Source organism: Ursus arctos, unplaced genomic scaffold (genome assembly GCF_023065955.2).
Source record: "Ursus arctos isolate Adak ecotype North America unplaced genomic scaffold, UrsArc2.0 scaffold_19, whole genome shotgun sequence".
Classification (NCBI taxonomy): domain Eukaryota; kingdom Metazoa; phylum Chordata; class Mammalia; order Carnivora; family Ursidae; genus Ursus; species Ursus arctos.
Window position 1 is genome coordinate 4,292,475 of NW_026622863.1, and position 27,747 is coordinate 4,320,221.

At 53.5% G+C, this 27,747-nt stretch overlaps 1 protein-coding gene across 5 annotated transcripts; it reads right to left on the minus strand.

Moving 5' to 3' along the window:
• On the minus strand, nt 1-27,499 carry KLHL36 (kelch like family member 36). 5 transcript variants are annotated; one of them, XM_044382356.3, is made up of 6 exons: nt 27,221-27,495; nt 25,194-25,403; nt 14,747-14,825; nt 9,119-10,192; nt 7,427-7,584; nt 1-5,296 (listed from the first exon to the last, which is right to left on the minus strand). In XM_044382356.3, the coding sequence occupies exons 1-6, from the start codon at nt 27,265-27,267 to the stop codon at nt 4,741-4,743; spliced, it is 2,124 nt and encodes a 707-aa protein (XP_044238291.1). In that variant the 5' UTR covers nt 27,268-27,495; the 3' UTR covers nt 1-4,740. The 5 variants fall into 5 exon arrangements, with proteins under 5 accessions (XP_044238291.1, XP_044238292.1, XP_026350454.1 ...); XM_044382357.3 differs by lacking the exon at nt 25,194-25,403 and having other exon boundaries at nt 27,221-27,499; XM_026494669.4 differs by lacking the exons at nt 25,194-25,403; nt 27,221-27,495 and adding an exon at nt 17,584-17,718.
• Between the last annotated feature and the right edge of the window lie 248 nt (nt 27,500-27,747).

A 27,747-nucleotide genomic window follows, 5' to 3' on the forward strand; every position in this document is an offset into this window, starting at 1 on the left:
TTATAAAATAAACCATACCCTAGCAGGCAAGTCATTTTAATGTGTTTTGAGAATTGAATATTCTGTATGGAATTAAAAACAAAGAAAAAAATCAACGTGCAGAAAATTAATTAAAAAGAGGTAAGACACAGAAAACCTTCGAGTGTCATAAAATTACAAATACAAAAGCAACAAATTAAAACACACCCACACACACAATTACAGATTTTGGTAACATTAGTAGCCAGAACATACCCAGTGAACTGCTTAATCGTCAAATATCTTACTAACTTTGAAAGGGGGGCGGGGGGCTGGTGGTGATGACTGACTTCAGTTGACCCCAAAGGATTTGAGTCTTCCTCCCTTCCTTCCACTGCGAGCCAGCCTATAAAGGCATCAAGTCACTCTGAGAAGCGGAGCTCCTTTTCTCAAAGAAAACGGACAGAAGGTTGATCCCCTCTGCCCCGTTCCACCACATTCGTACATTCATTTATCTCTTTAAGGCAACCGAGAGACAAATTCTTCAGACCCCAACACATCCTCAGAAGCCCTAGATTCTATTCCTGTTAAAACAGAGCAGAATTCACTCCCCAGCTGAGGGCAGTAATTCTGTAAAGTGTAGGGTGGTTCACTGTTACAGACTTTGTGTTGAAATGTCTTTAAGAGGGGTGGATGGGAGAGGACGGGGACCCGGGCAAGCCCTGGGTTGAGCAATGACCCGTATGAGAAAGGTGACACATGGGTCGGTCCTCAGGGATGGTTTCACCTCTGTGCACACCGCTGAGGGAGGCACTTTGGGAGAAATGCAGAATATCTTAAGGGAATGAGAATGTCTTCTTGGCAGGTCAGTGCCCTCTTGCTCAGTTGGGGGCCTAAGGCGGTCGTCGTCGCAGGCCGGGCGGGGCCGGGCGGGGCCAGGCGGGACCTTACAAACTTCAAGAGTTGTATCAGATCACAGCCCCAGACGAGAGCAAGAGCCAAGACAAAGCCACTGGAGGCGGGCGAGGTGGCGGCGCTGACCCCAGGGCACCTGCTGTCTAGTGCAAGCTCAAGGGAGTTGGGTGAGGGGTGGGGCGTGAAGTGGAAAACCCTGGCAGCAACCTACAAAACGGTTATTAGCAAATGGTATCAAAAAGTATTAAAACATTTCAAAAAACTTTAAAAACTGCCCGGCTTGGCAGACGCACAGGGCAGGGTGTCCGAGGGCCTGTGGCGCTGGCCCACACTCCAGAGGTTTATGCTGGAGGGCAGGACACCGCCCCCTCCCCTGCCCTCTGAAGACACTCGGAATCCACGGAGATGCCAAGGATGGGTAGGGCTGGTGCTCTGAGTTTCCAGCCAAAGGCTCTGAGAGACGGAAGGCCCGCGAGGTACTCCTTCGGCAGGTGCTGGCTAAGCCACACGCTGTGGAGGCCCAGGGTAGATGAAGCCTGATAGCTCAACGAGGGGGCGGGGACGGGGGTGGAGGTCTTCCACTCCCCACAGTGCTGCGAGCCACTGGCAGGTCATCTGGCCGAGGCGCCAGGCACTCTGAACCGCAGGTTAACTCACCTGAGCTCCCAGAGTGGGACCGTGGAGCTCAGAGGAGGAACTGGGACCCCACTCCCTTTGGCATTTGGGTTTCCACCCCAAACTGAAAACCCCTCAGGGTTGGCTTCTGGGGTTTCTACTAAGTCACCGTGAGGTTACCTTATCATTAAAGAGCAAGGGGAGGGGCATTCGCAATATAGTTACACACACGAGGTTTTCTGCTCAGATCGAGATCTGCAAGTCCTACCTGGCAGTCTTTCTAAAACGCTAAAACGTTAACACGTAACATCTAAAATGTTAAAAACGCCAATTGAGCCGGACGCGCACACATGTTGCTAAGACAACCTCTGTACATTTAAACAGCAGGAAGCCCACTGGGAGGGACCAGGACTCTTCAGCCTTCTCTTCTCCTCCCTTCTGGTATGACATTTATGTCTTAAGCAAACAGGGTTCCAACTTGGGTGAGCAAAACTCAACACATACAACTCACGTGAAGTGAAAACTTTAGTTCTTTAAAAGTGAGAAAAAAACCCAAAAACGTGAATGAAAGCCCACTATGCTTATTTGAAAGAAAGAAATGATCCGGGTGTTCTCCCGGTTCTCAGAGGCAGCGGGCGGGGCTGCTGTGGCTCAAGATGGCAGCCGCAGGGACCCAACCTTGTCACTGGGCTTGGAAATCCCAGCAGTGATTCTGCAGGAGCGCATGCCCCAGCTGCCGCCCGCGGGGGTCAACAGCATCTTCTCCCATTCTCAGTTGGACAGCACAGCAGAGGGACTGCACCTTAACGACGGGGACAGCAGCTACCTGACATGGGTCCCACCACCGTGCTGCCCGGCGTCCACGCAGTTGCTGTCCACGGGTTGTGACGCTCAACAAGTTTTTTTAGCATAGGGACGCCACCACCAACCATGCGAAGCCAGTCCATGAGAAGAAACTCATCAACCGTACCTTTAAAAGAACATTCCCGACAGTAATGATATCCGATTCTCAACGACGTAAATGACAAACTGCCTTCAGAGCGGCAAGAGTGACACCACGAAGTACAAGGTGCAGGACATCGTACGGAACCCACAAGGCACAAGAGAATTTGAATAGCGACCAGCACTGCACCTGGATCCGGGGACACGTCATGGTAGTCAAAAACAAAACAGCTGGCTTAAGCTAAAAACTGATGGCTCTCCTCTTCCCAAGGTCAAAGCCATCCTGCTCCCCAAAGCACACGTGCAATCTATGTGCTCTTCCCCACCTGCCCCTGGACTCTGGTTGAACAACCACCTCTTTATGACTTAGAACAGACCACAGGTTCCATGCCTTCTAAAGGGTCCTCCAATAATAACATCTTTCCTGAAATAGGAAGGGGGTAAGCTATCCCAAAGTTGGCAGAAGTTCTGCAAAACATGTCTTGTGGAGGGCTGGACAAGGTATGAGACAAAAAAGGGTTTCGGGCTCACTGAAGCTTGGAAATGCTGGATTGATGGAAGGTTAACAGTTAACGCAGGACTTCTCAGAGCCTTTAATACACTGAAGTATTGTGGAGCTCCAAGAAGAGTGCACAGTTTTTGGTTTGATTGTTTGTGTGCCTTGCAGAAGTTCTCAACAGTTTGTAAGCCTCTAGGGACTTCCACGGGCACGGAACTAGCCAAGTCAGCAGACCCCTCACGCCACTAACGACAGAAGGCGTGGATTCAGGTAGTGAAACTTTCAACGCCCAAGTCACTCAAAATTACAGTAACCCTTTAAGGGAAAGGAAAAGAAGTAAAGAGATCTTTTTTTTTTTTTTTAAAGACATAAGTTAACAGAGATTCATATTCTAAAACCAAGGTTAACAATAAACCTGGAGGTGTTCTCACCTCTGCAATCTGATCTTTGTCAAGGCATAGACGGTGAACGCCTACCCCCACAAGCAGGCTTCTCTTCCCACGTCCTTGTGTCCACAGCAGCCAGGGCAGGAGTCCCAGCTCGCCTCCGAGGGCACACCCTGTTAGTGACACGTGCGGGACGCAGTGCAGTGCGGTCACACATCGCGAGAGGAGGTGCTGGATACACAATAGCTTACACGGACTGAAGGAGCCGAGCCCTGGGAGGCGGTGATTTGAACCCACCGTGTGATGAATGAGGGAACAGCTAGGACTTGTTAAAGAATTTGCCCAGCAGCACAAAACAACTGAGCAGTAGACGGCTGAGTTTGGGTTGGGGGGGGGTACCTGACATCCTCCTTAGGGAGTAAGGCTCGCTCATGGAGGGGCTCTCGAGGGCTTCTTGGAGCCAAGCCAGAGAAAGCAATGGCAAATTCTAGGATGCCCATTTTTTCCTTCCTGAGAAATGAACATAGATTTTGGGGGCTCAGTATGTCAGTAACATAAGAAAACAATGGGTTCAGGAAAAAAAAAAAAAAAAGAAAAAAAAACCCCACGAATTACAGATACATGTTTCTAAGAGTTTCATGCCTTTTTTTAAGTTCCTTGATTACCTAGACCCTTTTAGAATTCATGAAGATTACTAATCAAGAAAACGGGACTACTCGGAAACAATGTCACCGGATCAGGAAATCCTGGTGGGAACATCTCCCTGGTGAGAAGTCCCAGGTCTTGCCTGACTGTCCGGTGAGTGGGCAGCCCACTCACCCTGTCGGGGTCTCTGAGTCCCCACTCATAAACATGAACGCACCTTACGTTGCCCGTGATTGCCAAATGTGGCCGGTGCTCAGTCATTCCAGGAATCGGTTATAATTTCTGGCACCCCCCTCTGCCCCTACTCCTGGAGTTTCAGAACGGATAATTCTGAGGTGGGGCCCAGGAATCTGTTTAAAAGCTCAGCCAAGCTGAGGGAGGTGTGGACTGGAGGATCTGCAATCTCCCCACCATGGCCCCTAGTTTCACTTACAAAACTTGCTGCATAACCCCTGCCCTAAGTACTCTCAGGGGGACGGGGATGGGGCATCCTCGGGGAGACTCAAAATAAGGGGAGAAGCCCTGCACAGAGATGAAGGGATATTTCCTGCCTGGTTCAATTATTCAAGCAAGATAATATGTAAAATTATAGAGAATATTTAATCGGTTACTGTGATATCATAGAAATACCAAGAATCATAAAAGTAAAAAAGCCGCTAGGAAGTACATCATGGTTCCAGGACGCTACGAAGTCCTCACTGGTCTAGACGCTCTGGCAGGTGGGGCGGGGAGCAGGTCCCAGCCAGGGGCACGCTGGGGGGGGGAGTGGGGGAAGGAGGGTTACTGGCCCCGGTCCTGGTGTCTCTTGCCCTTGCCCTTCTTCTTCTTGTCCTCCAGCCGCGGCTTCAGGGCGCACACGCAGGCGGACACGCCGGCGATGGCCTTGGGCAGGTCGGTGCCCTTGCTCCACTTGTCCTTCTCGCGGTCGTACACCTGCACGGTCTTGGAGAAGGCCGTGTTCTCCCAGCTGTAGCCGCCCAGGATGTAGATGCGGCCCTCCCACACGGCCACCCCCGACTCGCTGTTGGCGTGCAGCAGCGGCGCCACGCGGGTCCACTGGTTGCACTGCGGGCTGTAGGCCTCGACGCCCAGCACGTCGAAGCGCTCCATGGACTCGATGCTGTCGTCGCTGCCGCCGATGGAGTAGATGCTGTCGTCCAGGCTGCACATGCTGTGCCAGCCGCGCGCCGTGGTCATGGGCCGCCGCTCCTCCCACACGTCCGTCCGGTGGTCGTAGCACAGCAGGTTCTTGCGGTAGGGGCCGATCTGGTAGTCGTGGCCCCCCGAGATGTACACGAAGTCTTTGTAGATGGTGCCCGCGTGGCCGTAGGTGAACCTGCGGAGAGACGGAGGGACGGGCAGACACAGAGAGGGAGCTCAGTGCCGCGTCGGGCTGGGCCTCTGGGCACCGGGCCTTGGCTCTTTCCCTCTGCTCTCTGGGAAGAGAGGGGGGCTGGGGGGACCTGAGGGGACCATGCAGGGAGCAGGCATCCCATGCACGCTTTGTAGATGGCAGCTGTCGCTGGACAAGAAGTGGCCGAGCCTGGCACGGACATGTACGTGCAGCTGGGCAGTCGCACCGCCTGGGCCCTGTGGCCCGCGCTCCCGTTTCCCCAGGTCAGCAGTGGGGAGAATGATGAGGCTGATCCTTCCTGGAGGAGCTGGGAACAATGAGGCTATGCGACTGAGGCACACCGAGGCACCTGATCAAATTACACAGCCGACGGAAACCAACCAAAGTACTACTCAACCCTGCGACATTCTGGAGAAGACCGTAAGGGCGCTGAAATATCCGAGGGGCTCGCGGTGAGGGTGGGATGACTGGGCGGAGCCCAAGAGATTCTCGGGGCCCTGAACCTACTCCGTGTGACAGTGTGTGCGCGTCCCCGCACTTTTGTCCCAAGCCACAGCAGGTGCAACGCAGACGGTGAGCCCTCACTCGGGGCACCTCCCTCAGGGGAAGGGAGCCGCTCGGCCTGTAACAGATGTAGCGCCCGCTTCAAGATGTCACCAACGGGGAAACGCGCTGAGAAGGTCTATGAGAACAGTCTGCACCTTCTGCTCCGTTTTCAATTTTCTCTGAAAAGCGCAGTTTACATAAAAACAAAAAAGAAGAGAACAAAACCCAGGAGCAAACACAGGTGACAGAGGGGAGGAGACTCAGGAGTGGCTGTGAGGGGAGGCAGGGGGCAGCTCCGGGGTTGGGCTGCGGGTTCCTGGAGGCCCCGTTACGCGCACACACCAACGATCACCGCGTCATGGGCCATGTTTACACCAGGCTCGTACAGCTCGGGCCCATTTAGAAAGGAAAAAACCAGGGTTGGTGTAGCGTGTAGGTACGTAAGTCACAGCAGCTGGCCCAGAGAAAGTGACGGCAGCAGATGCTCTCACCACCACCGTGAAGCCTCACTTCTCCATCTGTGAAATGGGATGATACACAAAACAGTACCTAAAGCCAGGGAGACCAGAGGTCTCGGTTTGCCTACAACACGGTCAGTATTTACACTGATACCCTTCCCCGCTCCCTGCCATCCTGGTTTGGATGACAAATCATGTAGGCGCCTACCTCCACCCCACCAGGTCACGGTGGGTCTCGAGGGACTCGTCACTTAAAACATCTGGCCCAAGAGACTGCACACACTAATCAGAAGCCACTATCCCGATTGTCAAGGGTGTTACTCCATCGGCTTCTTGGAACCTCGACGCAAAGGTGGTAGCAGCGAGGGGCTGCAGGACTGGAACTCACAACCTGAGGCTTACGTCACACGCCTTCCAGCTCCTGGGGATGTGTGTGAGACAGCTGCCTGTGGCCCACAGCAAGACTGGTCACAAAGCGTGCCTGCGGGTTCAACTACAAGGAGCTGGTAAAATCAGTGGCAAGCACCTTCTGCTGGATCTGTGAGGACGACCAGAGCCCGAGTGCAGACCTCGACGCAGGGCAACTGAGGAGCGAGAGCCCCAGGGCACTCCCCGGGTGCTGGATGCCATGTGCGGGGGGGGGGGGGGGGGGGGGGCGGGGGGGAACGACTCCTAAGGAACATCTCGCCATGACAGCCCTACGGGGTAGGCGTTATCACACCTACTGTACAGATGAAGTAAGAGAGCAGGGTGAAGACACTGGCTCATGTCACACATCTGTCACCTCTCGGAACAACACAAGCCCACACTCGGGGACACTCCTAGGGAAGGCCTCGCCATCTGAACTCAATACTCTCTCCATGAAACTCCAGAAGTGAACAGACTCGGACACTGAGGGAGAGCTGCCTGATCGGCAGAGCGGACACTTGTACCCAGATGGTCTGAAACCAGACCCCTGACTGGTCACCACCATGCCCTCTGCCCCCACGGTCTGCCCACGGTTATTTACAAGCCAGGAGATGTTTTTTCCTGGAATTGGAGATCAAAATATCTAGAAAACGAGGGGGACAAAGTCATCACGTTTGAGTGCCACAGAGCCCCCCATCACCTTGGCAAGCCGGCCACGTAGGACCAGGAGTCGGTCTTGGGGCTGTAAGTCTCCACCGAAGAAAGAGCTCCATTCTCGTTCCGGCCACCGACGGCCACCAGCATGTCTTCAATGGAGGCCAGGTAGAAGTCCACGCGGCGCTGGTTCATGGAGGCCACCTGCGGAGGCAGGACACCTGTACCTCCCCTTGCCCATCCCCGGACAATGTCAACAACGAGCAGAGTTCCCAAATGTGTTCTATGGAACACACAGCCCAGGAAGGTCAAGTGGTGGCCAAGTGCGTTTGGGAGAAGGAAGTCAAACTTGAAGAAAGGAGCTCTTGAGATGGGACTTCTCAGAGCTCCCAGGACCCTGGGGCACTGCAAGTCCCCAAGAAGGGGATCGAGAACACAGTTCCCCTAACTTGTCTGGCCATGTGGCTGACCTCATGGACTTGAGTTTCACAGAACGTACAGTTCAGAAACATTGGTTTCGTGGTTTCCTGGAATAAAAATTCATCTTTCCTTTTGCTCCCCCCATATCAGATACTTTAAAAATTAATGCTGATTGCTGTCATGTTAACAGCAATCAAAAGGAAACTAAAAAGCAGAAGACCCAATCTTTTTTTTTTTTTAATAATTCAGGCAGAACACAGAAATGAACACAGTCCTGGAGGCGACCATGCCTTCAGGCTGTCACTGCTACAAAGCTTTTGAGGACGGGCTCCAAAGCTGGGAGCCTCTTTCTAGTGGCAGGACTTACACTTTGGGGGGTGGGGGTAGACACCCGGGGAGTCATCGGAGTCCATTCTGAGTTTTGTGCCCAGAAAAAAACCCCATCAAGTAAAGTAAAAACACGGAGGTGTGAGCATAAACACAGACTGATTTTCTAGGGCGGTGGCCTGGAGAGGTGTTCGTGAGAGAAAGGGCCACCTGCCCTGTGCCAGGTGTTTGCCAACCACTCTGAGCAACATATAGCTTCTGACCTTAGAAGGTCAGTGCCCTCCCACCCCGTTTCCAGAGGCAGAAGCTGAAATTCGGAGGCCAAGGACCAGCGTGAAATCTGGAGCTACGACTTAGCCAAGTTGGGGTGTGAAGTCGAGTCTGACGCCGAGACCCATACTTCCCAGAATTCGCCACACCTGCCAAGGCACCACAGCTACCAGCAGGCGTGGGCCTCTGTGGCCTCCCTCAACCAGCCCCAAACTTTCCCAAAAAGGGAGCTCCAGGGAGACTCTGAGACAGGGGAACAGTGTTTGAACTCCGGGTCAAATCTCTTGACTGGCACTATCCAGCACAGCAGCCACTAGCCTCGTGTGGCCATTTCCACTTGGACATAAATTAGTTAAAATGAAGTAAAATAGAGAATTCTGTGTTTCAGTCCCAATGGCCACATTCTGAATGCTCAATCGCCACATGTGGCCCGTGGCTAGGATATCGGCCAGCACGGGTGTGGAACGTTTCTACTGCCATAGAACATTCTACCGGAGAGCAAGCACCACTCCGGACGAAGACCGGGCCTGCAGACAGAGGCCGGTCAGCCCTCGCGCGCCCCGTGCCAGGAGCGTGGGAATCGCGGGGCACGTCACTTCGGCGTCACCCCTCATTCAGAAGCAGGACGCCGGGCAAGGCCTGAGAGGAGGAGGGCAGTCAAGGCTAGGTTAAGCGACCAAAAGTCGTCAAAAGTAAAGAAATAATCCGGCTTTAATCTCACCTTGATCCACTGTTTACAGCGGGGGTCATACCTATAAAGAAGATTGGACGCCGCATCCCCTCCATTGTCCCGGGAGAAGCTGCCACCGGCGATGAAGATGAAGCCGCCCAGCACAGCGACGCAGTGGTGGCTCCGCCGGGCCGGCAGGGGCGTCTCCTTGACCCACTGCTCGCTCTGGGCGTCCAGGTAGCAGGTGTCGTCACTGAGCTCCAGACACCGCTCGGAGACCTCGCCGCCCACGAACAGCAGGCGCTCCTCGTTGGTGCGCAGTGCCGTGCGCTTGGTCTGCATGACGGGCTGCGCGGCCAGGCTGTTGTGGTAGCGCACCGCCTCCTCGATGAAGCCCTCGCAGTTGGCCTCCCGCGGCAGCAGCGAGCACACGGCCGGCTTGACGCGGTGCAGCAGGTCGTTCTTGGGGATGAGCGGGAAGTGGATGTTCTCCAGCACCTGGTAGGCGTGGGCCTCGCGCTCGGGCTGCTGCGTGAGCCACTGCAGGGCGGCCTGCAGCAGGTCGTGCTCGCACTCGCGCTGCACGGCGCTGCTGCTCAGGTAGACGCACAGCTTCTGCATGGACACGTTCTGCAGGAAGTCGGGCGTGAAGGACAGCGTGCCGAAGCGGCTCAGGATGAAGCCGTCGACGAAGGCGTCGAGCCGCTTGAGGCTGTAGATGGAGGCCAGCTCCTGCAGGTACAGGTAGTTGTCCTCGCTCACCTCCTGCTCCAGGTACTCACAGCAGAAGTCCACCGCCGTCCAGATCTGCAGCAGGTGGGCTGTCTCCAGGATGTAGTCGATGTTGCCGCCGTCCAGCGCCAGCTCCCCGCTGTACAGGAAGTCCACCACGGCCTTGAGCCCGATGTAGGAGGCGCCGATCAGCTCCACCTCCTTCTGGAAGGCCTCGCGCATGCCGATGGTGAACATGGAGTTGAAGTAGTCGCTGCACACGGCCAGCAGGTTGCGGTGGGCCGGCACGCGCTGCTCGTCGGCCACGAGGACGATGTCGCAGAAGAGCCCGCGGAGACGCTGCTCGTTCAGCCGCTGCAGCACCGTGGTCGAGTGGTCGGCCCAGCGGTACACCTGCGGCAGAGAGCGCGGCTCAGGGGTCGGCTCACCGGGGCTCAGGAGGCCGAAGCGTGGCCGCCCCCTTCCCCCACCCCGGCTCCCCTCTCCTGCTCCAGGTACTGGGGTCCATCTCACACCCCACGACCAGCACCTGCACACAGTACAATGAAAGAGAACGGCGAACGGCGGATCAGAGAGCGTGCGGGAAATAAGGGTGTTTCTGCGTGTGTGTGCGTGTGTGTCCTGTCGCTTTCCTTCTTTCTTTTCAAACGCTAGTCCTAAAGGGGCGCCTGGCTGGCTTAGCTGGAGGAGCAGGAGACTCGGTCTTGGTCTCGGGGTTGTGGGTCTGAGCCCCACGTTGTGTGTAGAGATTACTTAAAAACAAAATCTTCAAAAAAAAATGTGGTGCATCAAATGCGGTTTCTAGAAACTAACTTCCCATTCTCCCTTCCTTCCTACTTTCTTTCTTTATATATACAATTCTTAAACAGTTATTTTCTCTTTCTCTCTCTTGTCCTTCTTTTCTTCTTTCTAAATCAAATTCCTATAACTTTTTTTTCTTCTCTCCCTGCCCCCATCCTTTCTTACTGTGGGTCATAAGCAAATAGGTCTAAAATCTGCTGTCCTTTAAAGAGGGCATGTAATGTAATGAGCACTGGGAATTGTATAAGACTGATGAATCACAGACCTGTATCTCTGAAACCAATAATACATGTTAATTAAAAAAAGGACAAAAAAACCCAACCTGCTGTCCTATCAGGCGAAGTTGCTCAAGTGCAGTCTAGTCTAAACTCGGACAGAATCCGGGTTTGAATTCCAGCTCTGCTACTCACTAGCTGTGTGATCGTGGGAAAGCTGCGATAAGTGAGTGAGGCTGAGGGCATTAGCACTCCGGCACGGGGAGCTCCGGAGACAGAACATGGCACGGAGCTGCTGCCAGGAGAGCTGGAGTTCCCACCGAGGCCTCGCGCTGAGGAAGACTGCTCTCTCTCTTAGAAAGAGCTCAGCACCCAGCTGTGCTACAGAGACCCCTGTCTTCTACTGATGGGGTCCAGGGATGTGGCCGGTCCTAGAGACTGTTTAATGCATCCAGACTAAGGTGCTCTGGGGCTCCTACTTTCAGAAACATGACCCCACCAGTTGCTGCTGAGATTAAAAGAGAGAAATCACGAAACATGCAGGAACGTGGTCTTTTCCCAGAGCAGGGCTTTTATGTGTCCTGCACTGTGCCCTGGATATATGCTCTCTCATTCAAGGGTCACAATGACCCTTCAAGGTCTGTTATCATGCCCATTTCCCAGATGAAGAAAACTGAGGCTCAGAGAGACTAGGAAACTTGCCCAAAGTCCCACAGTGACTGGGATTTGAGGCTAGCTCTGATTCCAGAGCCCACACTTTTCATCACCATACAGCACCGAAATTAATAAAAGAATTAGTTTGAACAATTAAAATGGATTAATTCAAGCCATTCAGGTTGGGAGACATTGACTGAGTGCTGTAGGCCTGCCATGTGCTTTGGAGGATGCAAAGATCCGTCAGACCGAGACAGCAGCTCCTCCATCTTTGGAAGACCAATTAGGCTCCAGGCGTTCAGGCTCTGCACGCTGCTTGACTTTTTTACCTTGGAAACACCACGGAATTCAGCACAGGGAGATAGAGGCTGTCCAAACACATCCGCGAGGTCACTGGCCTATTTGAGGGTGTTTGAGGAAAGGGCTGGCTGGGCTGTAAGCCTGCAAGGGGAAGTGGTATGGGAGCGGGGAGCCAAGCTGAGGGCTCCCTGGGTTCCTGCAGGTCTCCTCTCAAGCCGTGCCCTACTGCATGGAGCTCATCTTCTCTGCTTCCTGCCTCCAACGCAGGTGTAATCACGCTACTTTATCCCCCTCCAGTCCCTCTGGGTCCTGCCACTTCCCACGCCAATCACCCCATCTAGATCACAGGTGCAGCCAACGTTCTCACGCTCTGCTGAGGACACAGACAGATACTGCCCCGAGCTGCCTTCCCTTCCAAGTGCCAAGAGCCAGGCTCTACCGCTGTTGCATTACAGGACGGTTTCTCGGAGGTCCCGTACACGGTCTCCCGGTCTATTCTGGTTACTGGCACAGAGAGCCAGGCTGGCCTGGTCTGGGCTTCTGTTGAAGCAGAAATGGCCTGGGCTCCATCGCACCCTGGCGTGGGGCCCCTCTCGGGCGTGGACTGAAGGAAGGAAGTATAAAAGCCCTATGGCCGTGCAGGCTATCTCGTAACAGCAAAGGCTCAAAGGCCCGAGAAGTGAGGGGCATCGAGTGGGCAGGCTGCCCATTCTGGGCCCCCGCTTGTCTCTAGGCTGGTGGGGATGTGGAACCAGCACACTTAAATGGGTGCACCAAGGACCCCCATCTGCAGTGCAAAAAGAGAAACAGCCCCCCGGGGAGCAGGGACAGCCCCAGATGACAGCTGCTGAGGGGGCCATCTGCTCCAGGGAGCTGGGGCAGGGAGCAGGGCAGCCACTCTTTCTAAAACTGGGTCTCCGTGCTAAGTAGGCACATTTCAGTCTTCACCTAGGTCTCCACTACAACCCGTTTCTGGTTATTTTTGTGTAGCTGCAAAGATGAAAACTTCCAAAAAACCAGTCAAACGTGACTGCCCAATTTTAAAGGGACATCAGTGAGAGTCTCGCAGCGTTGCCTAAAATTTGGAAGGCCCGACCCCAACATTCTTTGACAGTATTAACCCTACTCACTGATTTCCTATTTTAGTGCTTTCATCAGAGGCAAGGCAAGGCAAGGCAAGGCGGGTGAAGGAACACAGCCTCTCAGCAGCTAACCTCGCCAGAATGCAGCAGGTATGGGGTATTTCATACAAAAAAAATGATCACCATCAAAACGGATGAAGACATTTCAGAGCAGATAAACGAACGGTGGCCTTCACGCAAGGGAAGACGTGGGCACACTGGGAAGGAACCCCCTCCCACTACACACAAAAACCGGGATGAACCTCGGAAGTGCACTAACCCATGAAAGGAGCCAGGCACACGGGCATACCTACCCCCGGTCCCATTTACATTGAGTTCAAGGGCAGACAAAACTCCAGTCCTCGAAGCCGGGGATGGGTGGGTGTGTGTGTGTGTGTGTGTGTGTGTGTGTGTGTGTCTGGCAATGGTCTTTTGTAATTCGGGTGCTGGCGACACAGATGTGCTTAACGTCTAGAAAACCGAAGTTACACTTACCATTTGGGCTCTTTCTTTAATACACAACGTTAGAAACAGAAATACAATCTAGCCGAGGGATAGGTTCAGACAGAAACAGACACTGGATGTGGCTTTAAGGGACACAGATTTCTAGCTCTATCACACTGAGAAAGCTACACTGTCTCCGTAGCCAGGGTCCCAAACAAAGCCTCTTTGAGACAGCCGCGAGACCTCTCTGGGTTTTCACAGCAGATAAAGCCGGGCTTGGCAAGCGCTCCTCGGTAACTCAGATGGAAACAGGAGGACCAACCTCTCCTGAAAATGACACCCCGTTTTCCTACCATGCACATCTGCAGAACCTCTGTCCCTCTTTTTCCCCTCAAATCTATAGGCTGCTCACAACTCCTTTACCTAAAGTGGTATTTGTTCATCTTTTCCTCAATCTTCTTTTAAGATATTTTTTCATAACGGTTCCCGTGAAATTTTAACACCCCATATATTCTGCGTATCTGTGTATGAACCGTATGTACGACTGTGCTCTAACCACAAAAGAGTAGAATTCTCTCTGCACCCCCAAGAATCAATTTTGCCCCCTTGGGAGCAATACTAGCTCCACTGAAAATGCATGATCTAAGGTAACCGTAAAATTTATTAATCTCCAAAAGAAACACTTTTAAAGAAAAGAGGGTGTTATTAATATTTGTAGAGGGACAGGTATATATAGAGACTGCCCTGCAAATTGGTCCCCCGATCCTTCCTTCTAGTAGCCTGGGGACAGGGGCTGCTCCAAGTCCTCTGAAGGTCTGCTGAAGGTAGAGATGGGCGGGTCCTGCTCTCAGATTTTACTTTAGCAGGTCTGGGGTGGGACGGCACATATGCATTTCTAATTAGATACCTTCCCCCTCACCTTCTCCCGGGGTGATCGTGATGTGACACAGTTTGGTAGCCTGGCCCTGGGGAACCCACCCTCACTTGCTCCTAGGGTCCCAGAAGTCATGACTGGGGGAAGACTCTTGGTCCTTAACAGCCAGGTTTGCAACATGTTTCCCCACCATGAGGTTGGCCGCTGGCTTGTCAACAGACGTGTCCTTGGGATTTTTTGAGCCCCCCCGCGAGGACAAGCATCCCATGGCTTTTCTTCTGTGCCATCCACCTCTTCAGGTTGAGGCGAACAACAAGTGAGTCAAGGTGTATCTCTAATGGCCCCCCCTCCGCCCGCCACCCCTCTAAGTTTAGGACGTTTTCCATTCCGTGCCCCTGCTACCTCTCTACTCATCATTAAGGAGATTACCACCTCCACCAAGAACAGAAAGTCAGTCTGCGCGATAGGAATGAACTCATCAGAAAGACACCGCACTTCTGAGGCAACCTGCACAGGTGGCAAGTGACCACTCACAGACCTTTGAGGATTCGCTGATCTTGTACGGCCGAGACACTCGCGTCTGCCGGCTTCCCTCCATCGTGAAAGAGACCGCAGCCCTGGAACGAGAACAGGATCTCTGAGTGTGTGATAATAAACCCTAGGCCGTTCATTCATCGCAGCTCTGCTGGCAGACATCAGTGACAACCAGCGTGCAGTCACGAGGAGGGAAGAGGGAGAGAAGACAGTACACTACCAAGAACTCTCGTACGCGGAGTTGAAAACAATCAGGTTAGAATCAGAATCGGACGGAACATCTAACGCTGCTCATTTATTAAGTAAAACCTGACATCATGGCTTTTAGGCCACCTCCTACAAATATCCGCCTTTTGCTGCTTGATCCCAAGGAGGCCTTCTTCTTCTTGGAAGCCCTCGGCTAGATCAAAATTATAATGACAACAGTCACCATTTCGAAGCCCGGACTGTGACCCAGGAACTAGGCTAAGGGGTGTACGTGTGCGGTCTCATTTAGCCCCACATCTACGCAGCCGGGCTAAGGTCACATCCCATTTTATAGATGAGGACACCGGGCTCCAGGTCACAAAGCTAGTAAATGGCTGGGAATCAAAGCTGAGCCCATCCCGCTTCAAAGTGGGCAGCGTGGGCTCTTCACCAGGAAGCTCTGCTGAACATGGCCCCGTGTCTGAGAGCATCTTACTATCAAAATATCATGATGAAGGCCAGGCTGTGATGCAGTGATGACAGCCACATATGAAATACAGTCACATTCTAGACACAGGCGCTTTCCTTCAAGAGCGTTTCTAGGTCTTCACTCATTTAATCTGCACAAAACCCCCAGGAGGCCAGCACTATTATTCTCTTCAGTTTATGGAGGAGAAAGCTGACGGTGATATGGTCACTGGCCCAGCCACACACAGTCAGGAAGGAGCGGCAGAGCTGGGATTGCAACCCAGGGAGGCTTCTGTGCTCTCAACCCCTAAGCTACCCTGCCTGGCCATTTAAAGCGGGGGGGGGGGGGGGGGGGCAGGTGGCTCAGATGGTTAGGTGTCTGCCTTTGGCTCAGGTCATAATCTCCAGGTCCTGGAATCGAGCTCCATGTGGCGGGGGGGGGGGGGGCGCCCCAGCTCAGCGCGGAGTCTGCCTCTCCCTCTCCTTGTGCTTTGCCTTTCTCTCTAGTGATTAAATAAAATCTTAAAAAAAAAAAAAATGCCTACAGGGGCGCCTGGGTTAAACATCTGCCTTCGGCTCAGGTCATGATCCCAGTGTCCTGGGATCGAGCCCTGCGTTGGGCTCCCTGCTCAGTGGGGAGCCTGCTTCTCTCTCTCTAGCTCCCCCCACCCCACTTGTGTTCCCTCTCTCACTGTCTCTGTCAAATAAATAAATAAAATCTTTTTAAAAAGTGCCTACAGGCAGTATGTCCTGCCTGGAACACCCAGCATGTCCACCTCTCTAGACCTCATAACCTCCTCTATGGGATGGGCTGGTGTATCAGGCAATGTGAAAGTTTCCTCCAGCTTTGAAATGCCAACTAACTCACTAATAATAGCACAGAGCCAGGCTTTGGGGGACCTGGGGGGATGGGAACACAGAGGAAGGACTACCCCAGCTACAGAGGCACAAGTCACATACTGGGTTTAAGGAGGAATTTTCCCCTTGCCATCTGAGTTGAGAAGAGTCAATTTGTTGCCTACTGAACAAACAGCCCAGGCTGATAAAGAACAGTGTCACAAGGAGTGAGCACTGTGTCCAGACAACGCGAGTCACACCGAGGGGGCTCCAGCGTTCCCGCGGGAGTAACTTTGGGTACAATGCATCCCGTCCAGCTCCCTGGGGAAAGGAAAGGACAACTAGATTTTTCTTTTACAAACTAGCAACTTTGTGACAAAGACCAGCTGTACCCACCCCTGTCCCTTCTGACTGCCTTCGGGCTGCTAGGGGGTTCAAGAGGGAGGGATAGGAAACCAACATTCATGTAGTGCCTGCTGGGTGTTGTACCTTCACCCTCTAAGACAGGTGCCCCATCATCGCTGCCGCCCAGGCTCAGCTGGTAGAGAGGCCCGCCCAAGGTCACACCCCAGAAAGCAGCAGCTCCCTCTCTCCACCACCCCTGCAGCCAGCGAGGGTTCAGGTTTGCTCTCAGCGCAGAAAGCTTTCGTTTCTAGGCCAAGATTTCTTGAGAGAGTTTCCCCTGGTGGAGGCTCCCCTTTGTCTCGGGGCAAGTGGTTTGGGGCCAATGTGTGCAGGAGTGTTGGGTGTCAGCCGCCTCCCCTGCTTCCTGGAGGCAGATGAAGGGGCCAAGACCACCCACAGGGGCAGCGGCGATCCCCAGTTACGCGTTAAAAGGTCTTTCAGTAAACATGGGAACAGAGGCGACGTCCGGACGGAGGGTCCCCAGGGAGCCTGCTCTCCGAGCTGCTTCCCGGTTTCTACCCTGGACCTGGCCGACCTCAGCGATCGGGAAATGGACTCGGACGCCCGCCGCAACTCACCAGCCCTGGGTCTCGCGGCCGCCGGGGTCGCTCGCCCGCACCCGCACGCCCCCTCCCCGGCCGAACTGCCGGCACAACGGCCGCCGGGCAGGCTCGAGCCGGCAGCGAGGAGGCGGAGGGAGGCGGAGTCGGATCGCGGCCGGGCCGGCGCCCGCGGCGGGACGCGGGCACACTCACCTGGGCCGCGCGGGCCGGGCCGCACAGGCCGCACCTGTCTTACCTGCGGTTCCCCCTGCCGCCGCGCCCCCCAGCACCCGGGGACGCGGGGAGGGAAAGGGGGCGGCGCGGCCGGGGGTCACCGCTCGCGAGGGTGGGCGCCCCCCCCGCCCGGTCCCCCGACCCCCCGACGGCGCGCGCGGAGGCCCACCTGGAGGGCGCGCTACGGAAGCGGCGCGGGGACCCCCGGCGGCGGCGGGACCGGGCGGGCGCGGCAGGAGGGCCGTGTCGCCGGAGCCCCGGGGCCGGCAGGCTGCGCAGCCATGGCTCCGCCAGGAAGTGCGAGGCCGAGGGCGGAGGCGGCGCGCGCGGCCAATGGCGGCGGCCGCGAGGGGGTGGGTTCAGGCGGCGCCGAGGCGGGGCCTGCGCACGGGAGGGGGGGGAGGCGCGCGGGGGGAGGGGGGCGAGCGCGGATGGGAGGGGGCAGTGCGCGGGGCCGGGGCAGTGCGCGGGGCCCGGCCGCGGGGGCGGCACGCGGAGAAGGGAGAGTGAGCCGGGCAGAAGGGGGGGTGGCGCGCGGGGCCGGGGGTAGTAAAGGGCGGTGTGTGGGGGCTGGGGGGAGGGGGTCAGCGCGCGGGGTCGGAGTGGTGGGGGCGCCCACTTTCGGCCCAGGCCCGCGTCACCCGACTTGCTGCGGCGTGCGCGGGGGGGCCCCAGCCTCGCACCTGGAAGCGCCCGTTGGGGTCCGCCACGGTCCCTGGCTCAGCCCTTAGGTACCGACCTGAGTGCTGCGAGGGGTCATCCGACAGCCTCCTGGCTCCCTCACTTCCTCCCAGTCTTAGCTCATCAGTACGCTGCGCTCACCCTAAGGTGAGGCCTCCCCTGGCCCCTCTAGGTAAGAACCCCCCCACTCCTGCTCTGGCACTGCCCGCTTTGCGCTTCACGTAGCTCTTAGCACCGTCGAATATTACAAATCATTTTCTTACTCATTTGTCTTACTGTCTCTCTTCCCTACTACAAACCCTCCAGGAAAGAGTTCACTGTAGGTTTTATTCCTGGCCGGGCCCCCAGGACTGGCACACAGTAGGTGCTCAGTAATCAGTACATATTTGTGGAACGAATGAATTTAAGCATCACCTACCAATCTATGAATTGTGAAACTTCTCTCATGCTGCAGCATGGGTGAAACTGGAAAGCATTAGGCTCACTGAAAGCAGTCAGACACAAAGAGGACACAGAATGTATGATTTTAGTTATATGAAGTGTCCAGAACAGACAAGTCCACGGAGACAAAGTAGGCTGGTGTCTGCCTAGGTCTGGGCAATTGCAGGATATGGGGGTGACTGTTAAAGTATAAGTATTTCTTGGATGATACAAGTGTTCTGAAATTAGATGACATTGATGGTTGCACAACTTGAATATACCAAAACCCATTGAATTGTACAATTTAAAAGGGCAAACTTATGGTATGTGAATTATATCTCAATAAAGCTGTTACAAAAACAAAATCAAACAAACAAAACCCTCTCTCTCCTTGTTTTTCTACTCCCTGCCTTCTCTGGAAAGGATTCGGAGCACCATTCAGGGCTGCAGAAAGCATGGCTAGACGCAGCCACTGAAGGTAGGCCAGGACAGAAAAGAAAGATAGGGATGGGGAGTCAGCATGGCCAGGCAAACACTCAAGGCTTGTCTTTGTTCTTGCTGTGCTAGACACGACAGTCAGCTCAGGCCCTCCCATCAGATAATTTCCAGCGAGGAGCCATGTGGCCCCTGAGCAGCCTGGGTCCGGGCTCTGTCCCACCCTCACCATGTACATCTCCCCAGAGGCTGCCAGCCCCTGGGTGTGGGGGTAGGGGGGTGGGTGGCTCTCAGTCAGTCATCTCTGGTGCAAAGTAAGGGTGCAGCCGTGAGAGCTCAACTGCAGGTCTCACGTCTGCAGGAGGGGTAGATGGGCCTGGGTAAGACCTCTCACTTCCTCCTGAGTGCATGTCACATCCTGAGCCTTGTTCCTCACCTGGGAATGGGGTCAACCAAGAGCAGAGCCAGCCTGCCCTTCCCTCCCTAGTTAGCCCACGGCACATTCACACCCTGCTTCTTTCTGAAAAGCATTACATTTATGGGACTTAGAAAAAAATTACTTTTGATAATTGAGATTCGTATTAAATATCATTAATTTGTTGAGAGACAAAAGTATAGAAAGTGCCTTTTTAATTTAAAGGGAATTAGGGTAAAACTAACCCCAGAACCACTTAGAAGATCCTTTGAACGCCATTCTCACTGTTCTTTCACCTCTTTTCCCTTTTTTTGTGGATATAAGCACATGGTCACCCTTCAATACCCTACTCAAGCATCATCTTTACTCTAAAGCCCTATCTTCGACCCTCCCTTGACCCATCTCCACCCCAAAACAGCTGATCCCACATCTCATTCTCTGTCTGTATCTTGACATGTGAATCTCTGCTGTTACTTGAACTTGTTCGTTCGTTCGTTCATTCATTCATTCATTCATTCATTCAACAGACTTTTAGGGAACTTCTACTATGTGCCGGGCACTGTGGTATGTGCCAGGGATAGAAGACATTTTCAAGAATTTTAGGGAGTGAGGCAAACAAGTAAATGAGCAATTACCATATCACGGTCAGTCTCATGTTAGGGTTATATTCGGGGGCTGTGGGTGGGAAGTATTCCTTTTATAGCTGTAGTTAAAGATTCCCTCTCTATATACATATTATATCCGTAGTAGATAGAAGGATAGATATAATACAAGTCGTTACGATATATGTATGTACCTCCACGCGTGCGTGGATACATCTCTATCTATCAGGGATTTAGTCATAGCTATTTCATTGTGAGAGCCTATCATTTGGCACTGGGATCTGTCCACCAGGTGTTGGGTCCTTTATGAATGAGAAGGCACACAACACGATGGGAGGTCTGGAATAAGGGCCTGGGACGAGTTCCAGAATCCACTCGTGATCTTGGCCTGAAAAGCGTGCAGATGTGGCTAACCTGACTTCATCCTGTTTTCCCCAACACTTAGCACACCACCTTTTCCACGTTTTTTTTTCTTTAATATTTCCTCTCAAATTATAAGAGAAGTGCATGCTTAACTTGGGAAAGACAGAAAAGTCCAAGAGGAAAAGGAAACCACTCACTTCTGCACCATCCAAAAATAATCATCGTTAATATTGTTGTGCCTCCAGATTTTTCTCTTATATAATTTCTTTATGATAAAAACAACACCACAAACAGCTTACCATGTGCCAGGCATTGCTCTAAGCTCCCTGCACTCATTCACTCATCTCCTTGCCTCTTTGAGGGAGGTAGTACTACTTTCCCTGTTTACAGATGGGGAAACTGAGGCCCAGAGAAGTTAAATCGCTTGCCCAAGGTCACAGAGCTCGTAGGGAGCAGAGGTGGGTTTTGAACCGAGGCAGTGAGGCCCCACGGTCCGCAGGTCAGAACTAACCTTGCCCTCTGCATGCCTCTGTGCCATGGTAAAAGTGAGGTGCACTCCGCGCATGGAAGTTGGAAACACAGACACCCACGAAAGGGAAAAAAGTCGCCCACCCAAGGAGAACAGCTGTCAGTACTCAAGTGTAAATCTGCCCAGTATGTTCCCCATGCATATATTCCCCACGCATCTATGCAAATGAAGTCAGGTGGTACAGGCCCTTTGCTAACTGCCTTTTCTCCTCTTTTGCAAATATCATGAGTTTTTCTCATGCCAGTGAGTTCTTTCCTGCGATGTGCTTCCGTGGCATCCGAGTCCTCCATCTCGATTGTGTGCTTGACCCTCCCTCACTGGGGGGCGTCTGACTGCTTTCACTGTTAGAAATAATGCCAGGTGAACATTCTTACACACACACCTTCGTGCACATCTCTAATGATAAAGCGGAATTGCTGGGCCGGGGGAGTACCTATTGGTAAGGCTCTAATCAACCCCCCAAATGCTGTCCTAGTGGGTACCCCCTGACGGCAGCTCAGCAACCTCACACTTCTGAGATTCAGGCACCAGATGGAACCACGGCCAGCTACATCATTTGTGGGGTCCAGGGCAAAAAGAAAATCTGGAGCCCCTTGTTCAGAAAGCAGGAAAAAGTTATTTCCTTTCTTTGCAGTCTCTCCATCCGTCTTGGTGCTTTTTATTGGCTGTTTAGTGCCATGTCCCTTGGGCGCGGGGGTACCTAGGGGACACACGCAGACCCTCACAGCACCTGGGGCCATGTAATTTGGTGGGCAGGGCCCAGAGGCTTGGCTCTAAGGCTTCCTGCACCTGTGCCCAAGCCCCCACTGAGCGACAGCCATGGAAACCTATGCTCCAGGCCCACCAGCACACGCTCCATTGTCCCACTCGGCCTCACTTACACAATCCAAACCCCAAAAATAGAAGTATTAAGAATTTCAAGACAACCATCTCAGAGCGTTAAACCCCAAGTGCAGGGCCTGAATGTGGAGCTCTGTGAGACTGCTGGCCAGATAGGGCAGGTGGGACTGTCACCAAAGAGGGACACGCGAGGCTCATGTTATTTCTATTCTCAATACTTCAGTTCAAAAACACGTCACAGCAGAGTGCCCCTGGTAAAGAACACGTCACCTGGATCCACAGAATGACAAAAAAAGGGCAGGGGAGGGACATAGGCAAGAGAGGCCCAAGTGAATGGCAGGTAATGAAGAGGCCCTGTGCCAAACTCGCTCAGGGGCCTACGTCCTCCTGGGGGTAACCTTCAAGGTCCATGCTACAGCTCTTCCCACTTTACCGATGAGGAAGTAGAGGCTCTGAAGGACGGCATAGGACACCTAGAACCACGCAGATGATAAGTGCAGGAACCAGGACGAGGAACCCGTGCCATTGTGGGCCAGTGCCCAGAATTGACCAGAATGTTAGAAGGTTCTCTGGAAGGGCTACAAGCTGCTTTGCTTTTGGGCTCCTGAGTTGGCACTGACCTTCTTGTACCCAGGAGGTCACAGCCCATAAGAAGGGGGGCAGGGAAAGGTGTCAGTGAGCTGCCAGCCAGGTTCCCCGAGAGCAGCTGGGCTTGGCAGGGGCGGACCTCTAGGATGGCTTGGTGCAACCAGCCCTGCCCCCTGCAGGGAGTTTGCAGGCTCCCCAGCCTCCTGGAGGAGGAGGGAGGGTGGAGGAGGTGGGCCTGTTCTCTAAACAGTCTGTTCTTCTCACCAAAGGTTTGTCCTTGGCCCAACTTCCCTCCCAAAGGCTGAGTAATCTAGAAAAATTGCAGCCCAGCATAAAGGAACAGGCCCAGGGGCTAACCAGGATCACGAAGTCAAGCGGCATTCTTGGCCAGCTCGCTCTTGTAAGTTTGTAACTGTTTAGACCTGAGGACAAGAAGCAACAGATGCTGCTGGAGATCAGGCTGGCAAATGGGCACAGCGGCAGCAGGAGTCTGGCCCAGCCCTCGGGCCCTCAGACCCTCATCTCAGATGAAAGGAAAAATGCCTCCCTGCAATTGGCACCTGCTGCTTCCTCCTTCCCTCTCATCCCCAGCGCTCCTCTCCGCAGCTCTGCCTGGTCTGAGCCCTGGCCTGGCTACTGCCCTCCCCCCCAGCTGCGAACTGAACCAGCTAGTTAGCTGCAGTGTGCCTCAGTTTCTCCACCTCCAGGTGGGGTGGCGCTTCTCCCACACACTGGGACGGAGCTAAATGGCTTCATACATAACCACCACTTCCCGTGGCGCGGGACACATGCGGCTGCATACATACGAGCTTTTGCTGAGGATGCCTGACCCTCTGCTGGCCAGAGAGCTGCCCTTGGCCGAAGCCCCTGCGTCCTGTCAAAATAGAAATTGTCAGGAAGTGGACACTTCCTGTTAGTCATACACACCTTAGCATTCATCAGCCTAGGGCACTTTCTCAAGATCATGCTGTGACTAGAGGGGAAGAAAGATGCCAGCCCCTGGACAGAGGTAGGGACAAGGCTGCGGGGGAAGCAGGTGCCACAGGTAAGATGTCCAGGAAGCTCCCTGCGGGTCATGGTTTCACCTGGAGCCAACTCTGTCTTGGGTCTTGTCACTCACCACGGAGGCCCCCAACTCAGCTAGCACTGCCCGCAGCCTGACCCCTCCATGGCACACCAGACTGACCCTGTGCTTCTCTTTCTGCCAACGGTTAACATGAAATGCTTGGGATTTCAGGTTCGTGAACCTGGTTTGGCTTGGGTCCAGGGCCAGCAGGTCCCTCTGAGAGCACCGTATCCTCCTCTGGAATCTTCAGACTTCTCATGTGCAAAATTAGACAACACGGAAAAAAGCCTTCCCAGAACTGTTGTGACCGGAAGAGCACGAGTGCAGTTGCTTGTAGGTCCTCTTGTTGGTTACAGCCCTGCCCTCCCTGATGGAATTATCACTGAAAACGTCCCCGTGTATTCATGCACGTCTGCGGAGAACCTGGACCACGTTCTGAATCTGGCATCTGGGATCAGTCTAGGGCAGGCAAGCAAGCCCTCGGGCTCTAGAATCGTGTTGTGTAAAAATGGTCACCAACAGCCACACGTGGCCATTTCAATGTCAATTAGCTAGGTTTAAATTAAAAATTCAGTTTCTGGGCACCTGGGGGGCTCAGTCGGGGAAACGTCCGCCTTCAGCTCAGGTCATGATCCCGGAGTCCTGGGATTGAGTCCCACATCGCATCGGGCTCCCTGCTCAGCGGGGAGCCTGCTTCTCCCTCTGTCCTTCACCCTGTTTGTGCTCTCTCTCTCTCTCACTCTCTCTCAAATAAATAAAATCTTTAAAAAAATTCAGTTTCTTAGTTGCTTGAGCCACATTTCAAGTACGTCACAGGCACACGCCCTGGTGGCTGTTGTACTGGGCACCAGAGGTTACAGGACATTTCCACCATCTCAGAAAGTTCTACAAGAGACGCTGTCCTAGCTGCCTGACTTACCAGCTTACTAGCGCTTGTTAGCTGCATGACTTGGAGCAAGTTACTTACCGCTCTGGGCCTCTGTCTCCTCATCTGCAACATGAGACTTAATCTACTCAACAGCAAGTGCTTAATTGGGTGCCTGCCAGGTACTCTCCGAGGGGCTGGGGTTACAGCACGAAACAACACAGATAAATAGAATCATGGCCCTCCTGGAACTGACTTTTTTTTTTTTTTTTTTTTTTTGAGAGAGAGAGAGGAAAAAAGAGAAAGAGAGTGGGTGAGGGGAGGAGGGAGAGAGACTCTCAAGCAGGCTCCACGCCCAGCAGCAGAGCCTGATGCAGATGTGGGGCTCAATCTCATGACCCCAAGATCATGACCCGAGCAGAAACCAAGAGTCAGATGCCCAACCGACTGAGCCTCCCAGGCACCCCATGGATCTGATCGATCTTCTAAAGGGCGGCAAAAACAGCATTTATCTCCTGGGGTCTGTTTGAGAATCAAATGAAATAGGGCAAGAAAAGCACTTTACATGGTTCCTGGGGCATTTGAAGTGCTTGATAGATGGTAGCTGCTGTTATTGCTAGTAATCTGCCCAGCTCCCTTCTTCCATGGCCCTGCTAACTGGAATGTTAAATACATAGCATTCAGGCCTCCACTTCTCATCCAATACCCATGGCAGACATTGCTAATCGATCACAGCACGCTTTCCACTGAACCCAGAAGTACCTATGGGATTCTAGGAACAGAGCATCAGGCAGCACTCTCGGACACATTCTCTCAGAACTCACGCCACCCTGTACAAAATCACCTCTGCATTCTCCTACAAGCTTCCTGCTCCCCCAATCCTGGATGGGGGGACCCCTTAGGTCCTGTGGAAGCTCAGACTCCAGGCCCAGGCCTGCCCCCACTTAGGAGAAAGAGCAAATGCCTGGTCATTACCTTGTCAGCCGAGCAGCTGGCCCTGCTCTGACCTCCTGCCAGCAATGGGTTTCTTGCTTTACTGCCTCCTGGAGTGGGGTCTGGCCTTCCACGCACAGGGCTCCTGGGGTCTCAAATCCTGTTCTTCTTTTTGAATCAAGAAGGTGGATTGTTTCTAGGCAGGGCAAATCAGTCCTGGCCAAAAAGGTCTGAGTGAAACTCAGCCTGCATCTGAAGTGGGAGAGGCAGACACGTGAACATGAATTGCCATATGGATAAGATAAGGGGAGGGTGGAGGTGGCCCTATGTTGCGGGGACTCAGGGGAGGAAGGAACGCTGGGTCCCTGGGAGTCTGCCTCACAGTGTGGGGGGCAGGGGGATGCACATCCTGGACTGCTGCCTCCAGCCAGACCCTCTGAGCTGCCTGTCCTGGTCCCTCTGTCCTCCACCGCACGGACTGACCCGGATGGCCCTGCCTGACACAGCAGGGCTGTCCTCTCTCTGGATCTTATGTCATTTTGGTTTTGCTGGTCCCTTCAATCACTCATTCAGCACAGCGTGTAGTAATGATACCTGATGTAAACCTCAGAGTTCAACTCTTGTGTCTACCGTTCACCAGCTGTGTGACCTTGGGTGAATTGCCAAGACTCTCTGTGCCTTGCTTTTCTCTTTTGTGAAATGGGGTTTACAACAGAGCCTACCAATGAGGGTCTGGGTCTCAGGGAGGATTTAGCGAGTTAGTGCAGGCAGAGGGCTTAGCACGGTGCCTGGGGCGCTGTAGTATGTATGCGATATTGGCTCACTGCTATTGTCAGTCACACATACATCTCCGGGTCCCCAGAGATTTTTCTTTTTCACTCTGTTGGCATGCTGCATTCATGAACTAAATTTTTTTTTTCAGATACTAAACTCTTCTGGCATTCCTGGGAGAAAGCTTATCTGCTCATGACACATAGCTTTTGGGGATTGATATCTGAGCTATTTGCAAGGATAAGTGGGGGATCAGGAGGCAGGTGAAGGAGGAAGGGGATCCCAGGCTGAAGAAACAGCTGGCACAAAGGCTGGGGAATGAGGCAGCTGATGAGTCCAGGAAGAACCCTACCGGGCTGGAACAATGGGCGCCTGCAGGGAACAGCAGGAAACGGGGCCTCCACAAACACAGAAACCCATCAGCACTGAGCTGGGTGTCTGGCCTGGGGTGATTGAGGCAGCTTTATTTTAATTCTACAAGGGCACCATAAACTTTGAGAAGGGAAAGCTCACGTATTTTTTTTTTGGTCACACTCTGTATATATTTGTTGTCTGTGTCAAGTTTTAGCAGCTTTGAGGCCCCTTTTCCTCCAAGCTGCAATCCACAAGTAGAAGATGCTGCCCAGTTCCCCCAGATCCTGCCCCTTGTGAATATCCGAGCCTCCTCCCCTGGGATGCCTGGAGGCTTCCGGCCTCCTCCCCTTGAGGGCAGCCTGCAGCCAGTGTCAAATGCTGACCAGTATTAGAGTATAAAGGTATGTATGGCCTCTTGCCTCAAGGTGGAGGGGAAAATTTCGTGGTTCTGTTCAAGCTCTTGAATCCCAGAGCTCTCTCTGGGATTGAGCTGAGATCACCCTTTGCTGGGCCTTCTCCTGCCCTGTCTTGCTTCCTCTGTTCCTTACAGGTTTGGTTTCTCCTGCAAGCTCTCCCTTCATAAGTCCCTGTAGAGAGTCCAGGTCTCAAGATCTGCTTGTTAGACACCTGACATAAGAAGCTGCAGATGAAGGTTTTGTCCCTCTTGTAAAGTGATAGCCCTGCCCCCACCAATCCTTTCCCCCTTAGTCTGGCTTTCCCCAAAGACTAAGATTCAAGTTCAAGTAGCGAATTTGGAAAGTGCAAAAACACTGATCGGGAGGAGGAAGCAAGACAGCAAAGGGAAGGGGTCTGGACGGCACAAATGAAGGCGGCTACTCCCGAGGGTTGGCTGGAGCTTTATACACAGGGAACTCTCGGAAATACTGGAGAACACACCCTTTAGAGCTTTCCTACACGAGGGGTGGGGCAGACAGGGTACTTACACAACGTTCCTGGCGTGTATTGGCTGACAGCTGCTCACGGAGCTCATCAGCCCGCACTTGCAGCCTGCTGGGCCGGTGGACAGAACATCTCCTGTCTGTCTAAGCAAAGCCCTCCGACCCAGGGCTGCAGATACCGGCAGCTGGAGCAGTGAGGCTTAAGCAGTATGAATGGAAAACCAATAGCATGCGCTGCACCTTCCTTTAGGAAACTATTCCTGCCCAAAGTCCTTTCCAGAAGCTTCTAGAAGTTGCCAGTCTGAGAAACCCACCCCCAAGCTTGGGCACAGAACCCATATTTAGCCAATCAGAGTCGCAGATTCCTTGGCTCCAGTGATTGGCTGAAAGGGTGGGCATGTCCTTCAAGCAGGGCCAATCAGAATCGTTCCCTGGCATTTTTATACAGTTGCCAGGAGCAAGAAGTCCTCTCTCCTCTTTGCTGCTAACTGGGGGAGGATGTAAGTTCAAAGTTCTCTGCATGAGATGATTACACTGTGCCAGTACCTTCCCCATCTTTTTTTCTCCCCAAA

Coding starts and splice junctions, on each gene's coding strand:
- KLHL36 (XM_044382356.3), bottom strand. CDS start 27,267: ATGAGCTCCGTGAGCAGCTGTCAGCCAATACACGCCAGGAACGTTGT. Junction 25,404..27,220: donor ATACACGCCAGGAACGTTGT/GTAAGTACCCTG, acceptor CTCCCACTTCAG/ATGCAGGCTGAGTTTCACTC. Junction 10,193..14,746: donor AGATCAGCGAATCCTCAAAG/GTCTGTGAGTGG, acceptor TCTCTGCCGCAG/GTGTACCGCTGGGCCGACCA.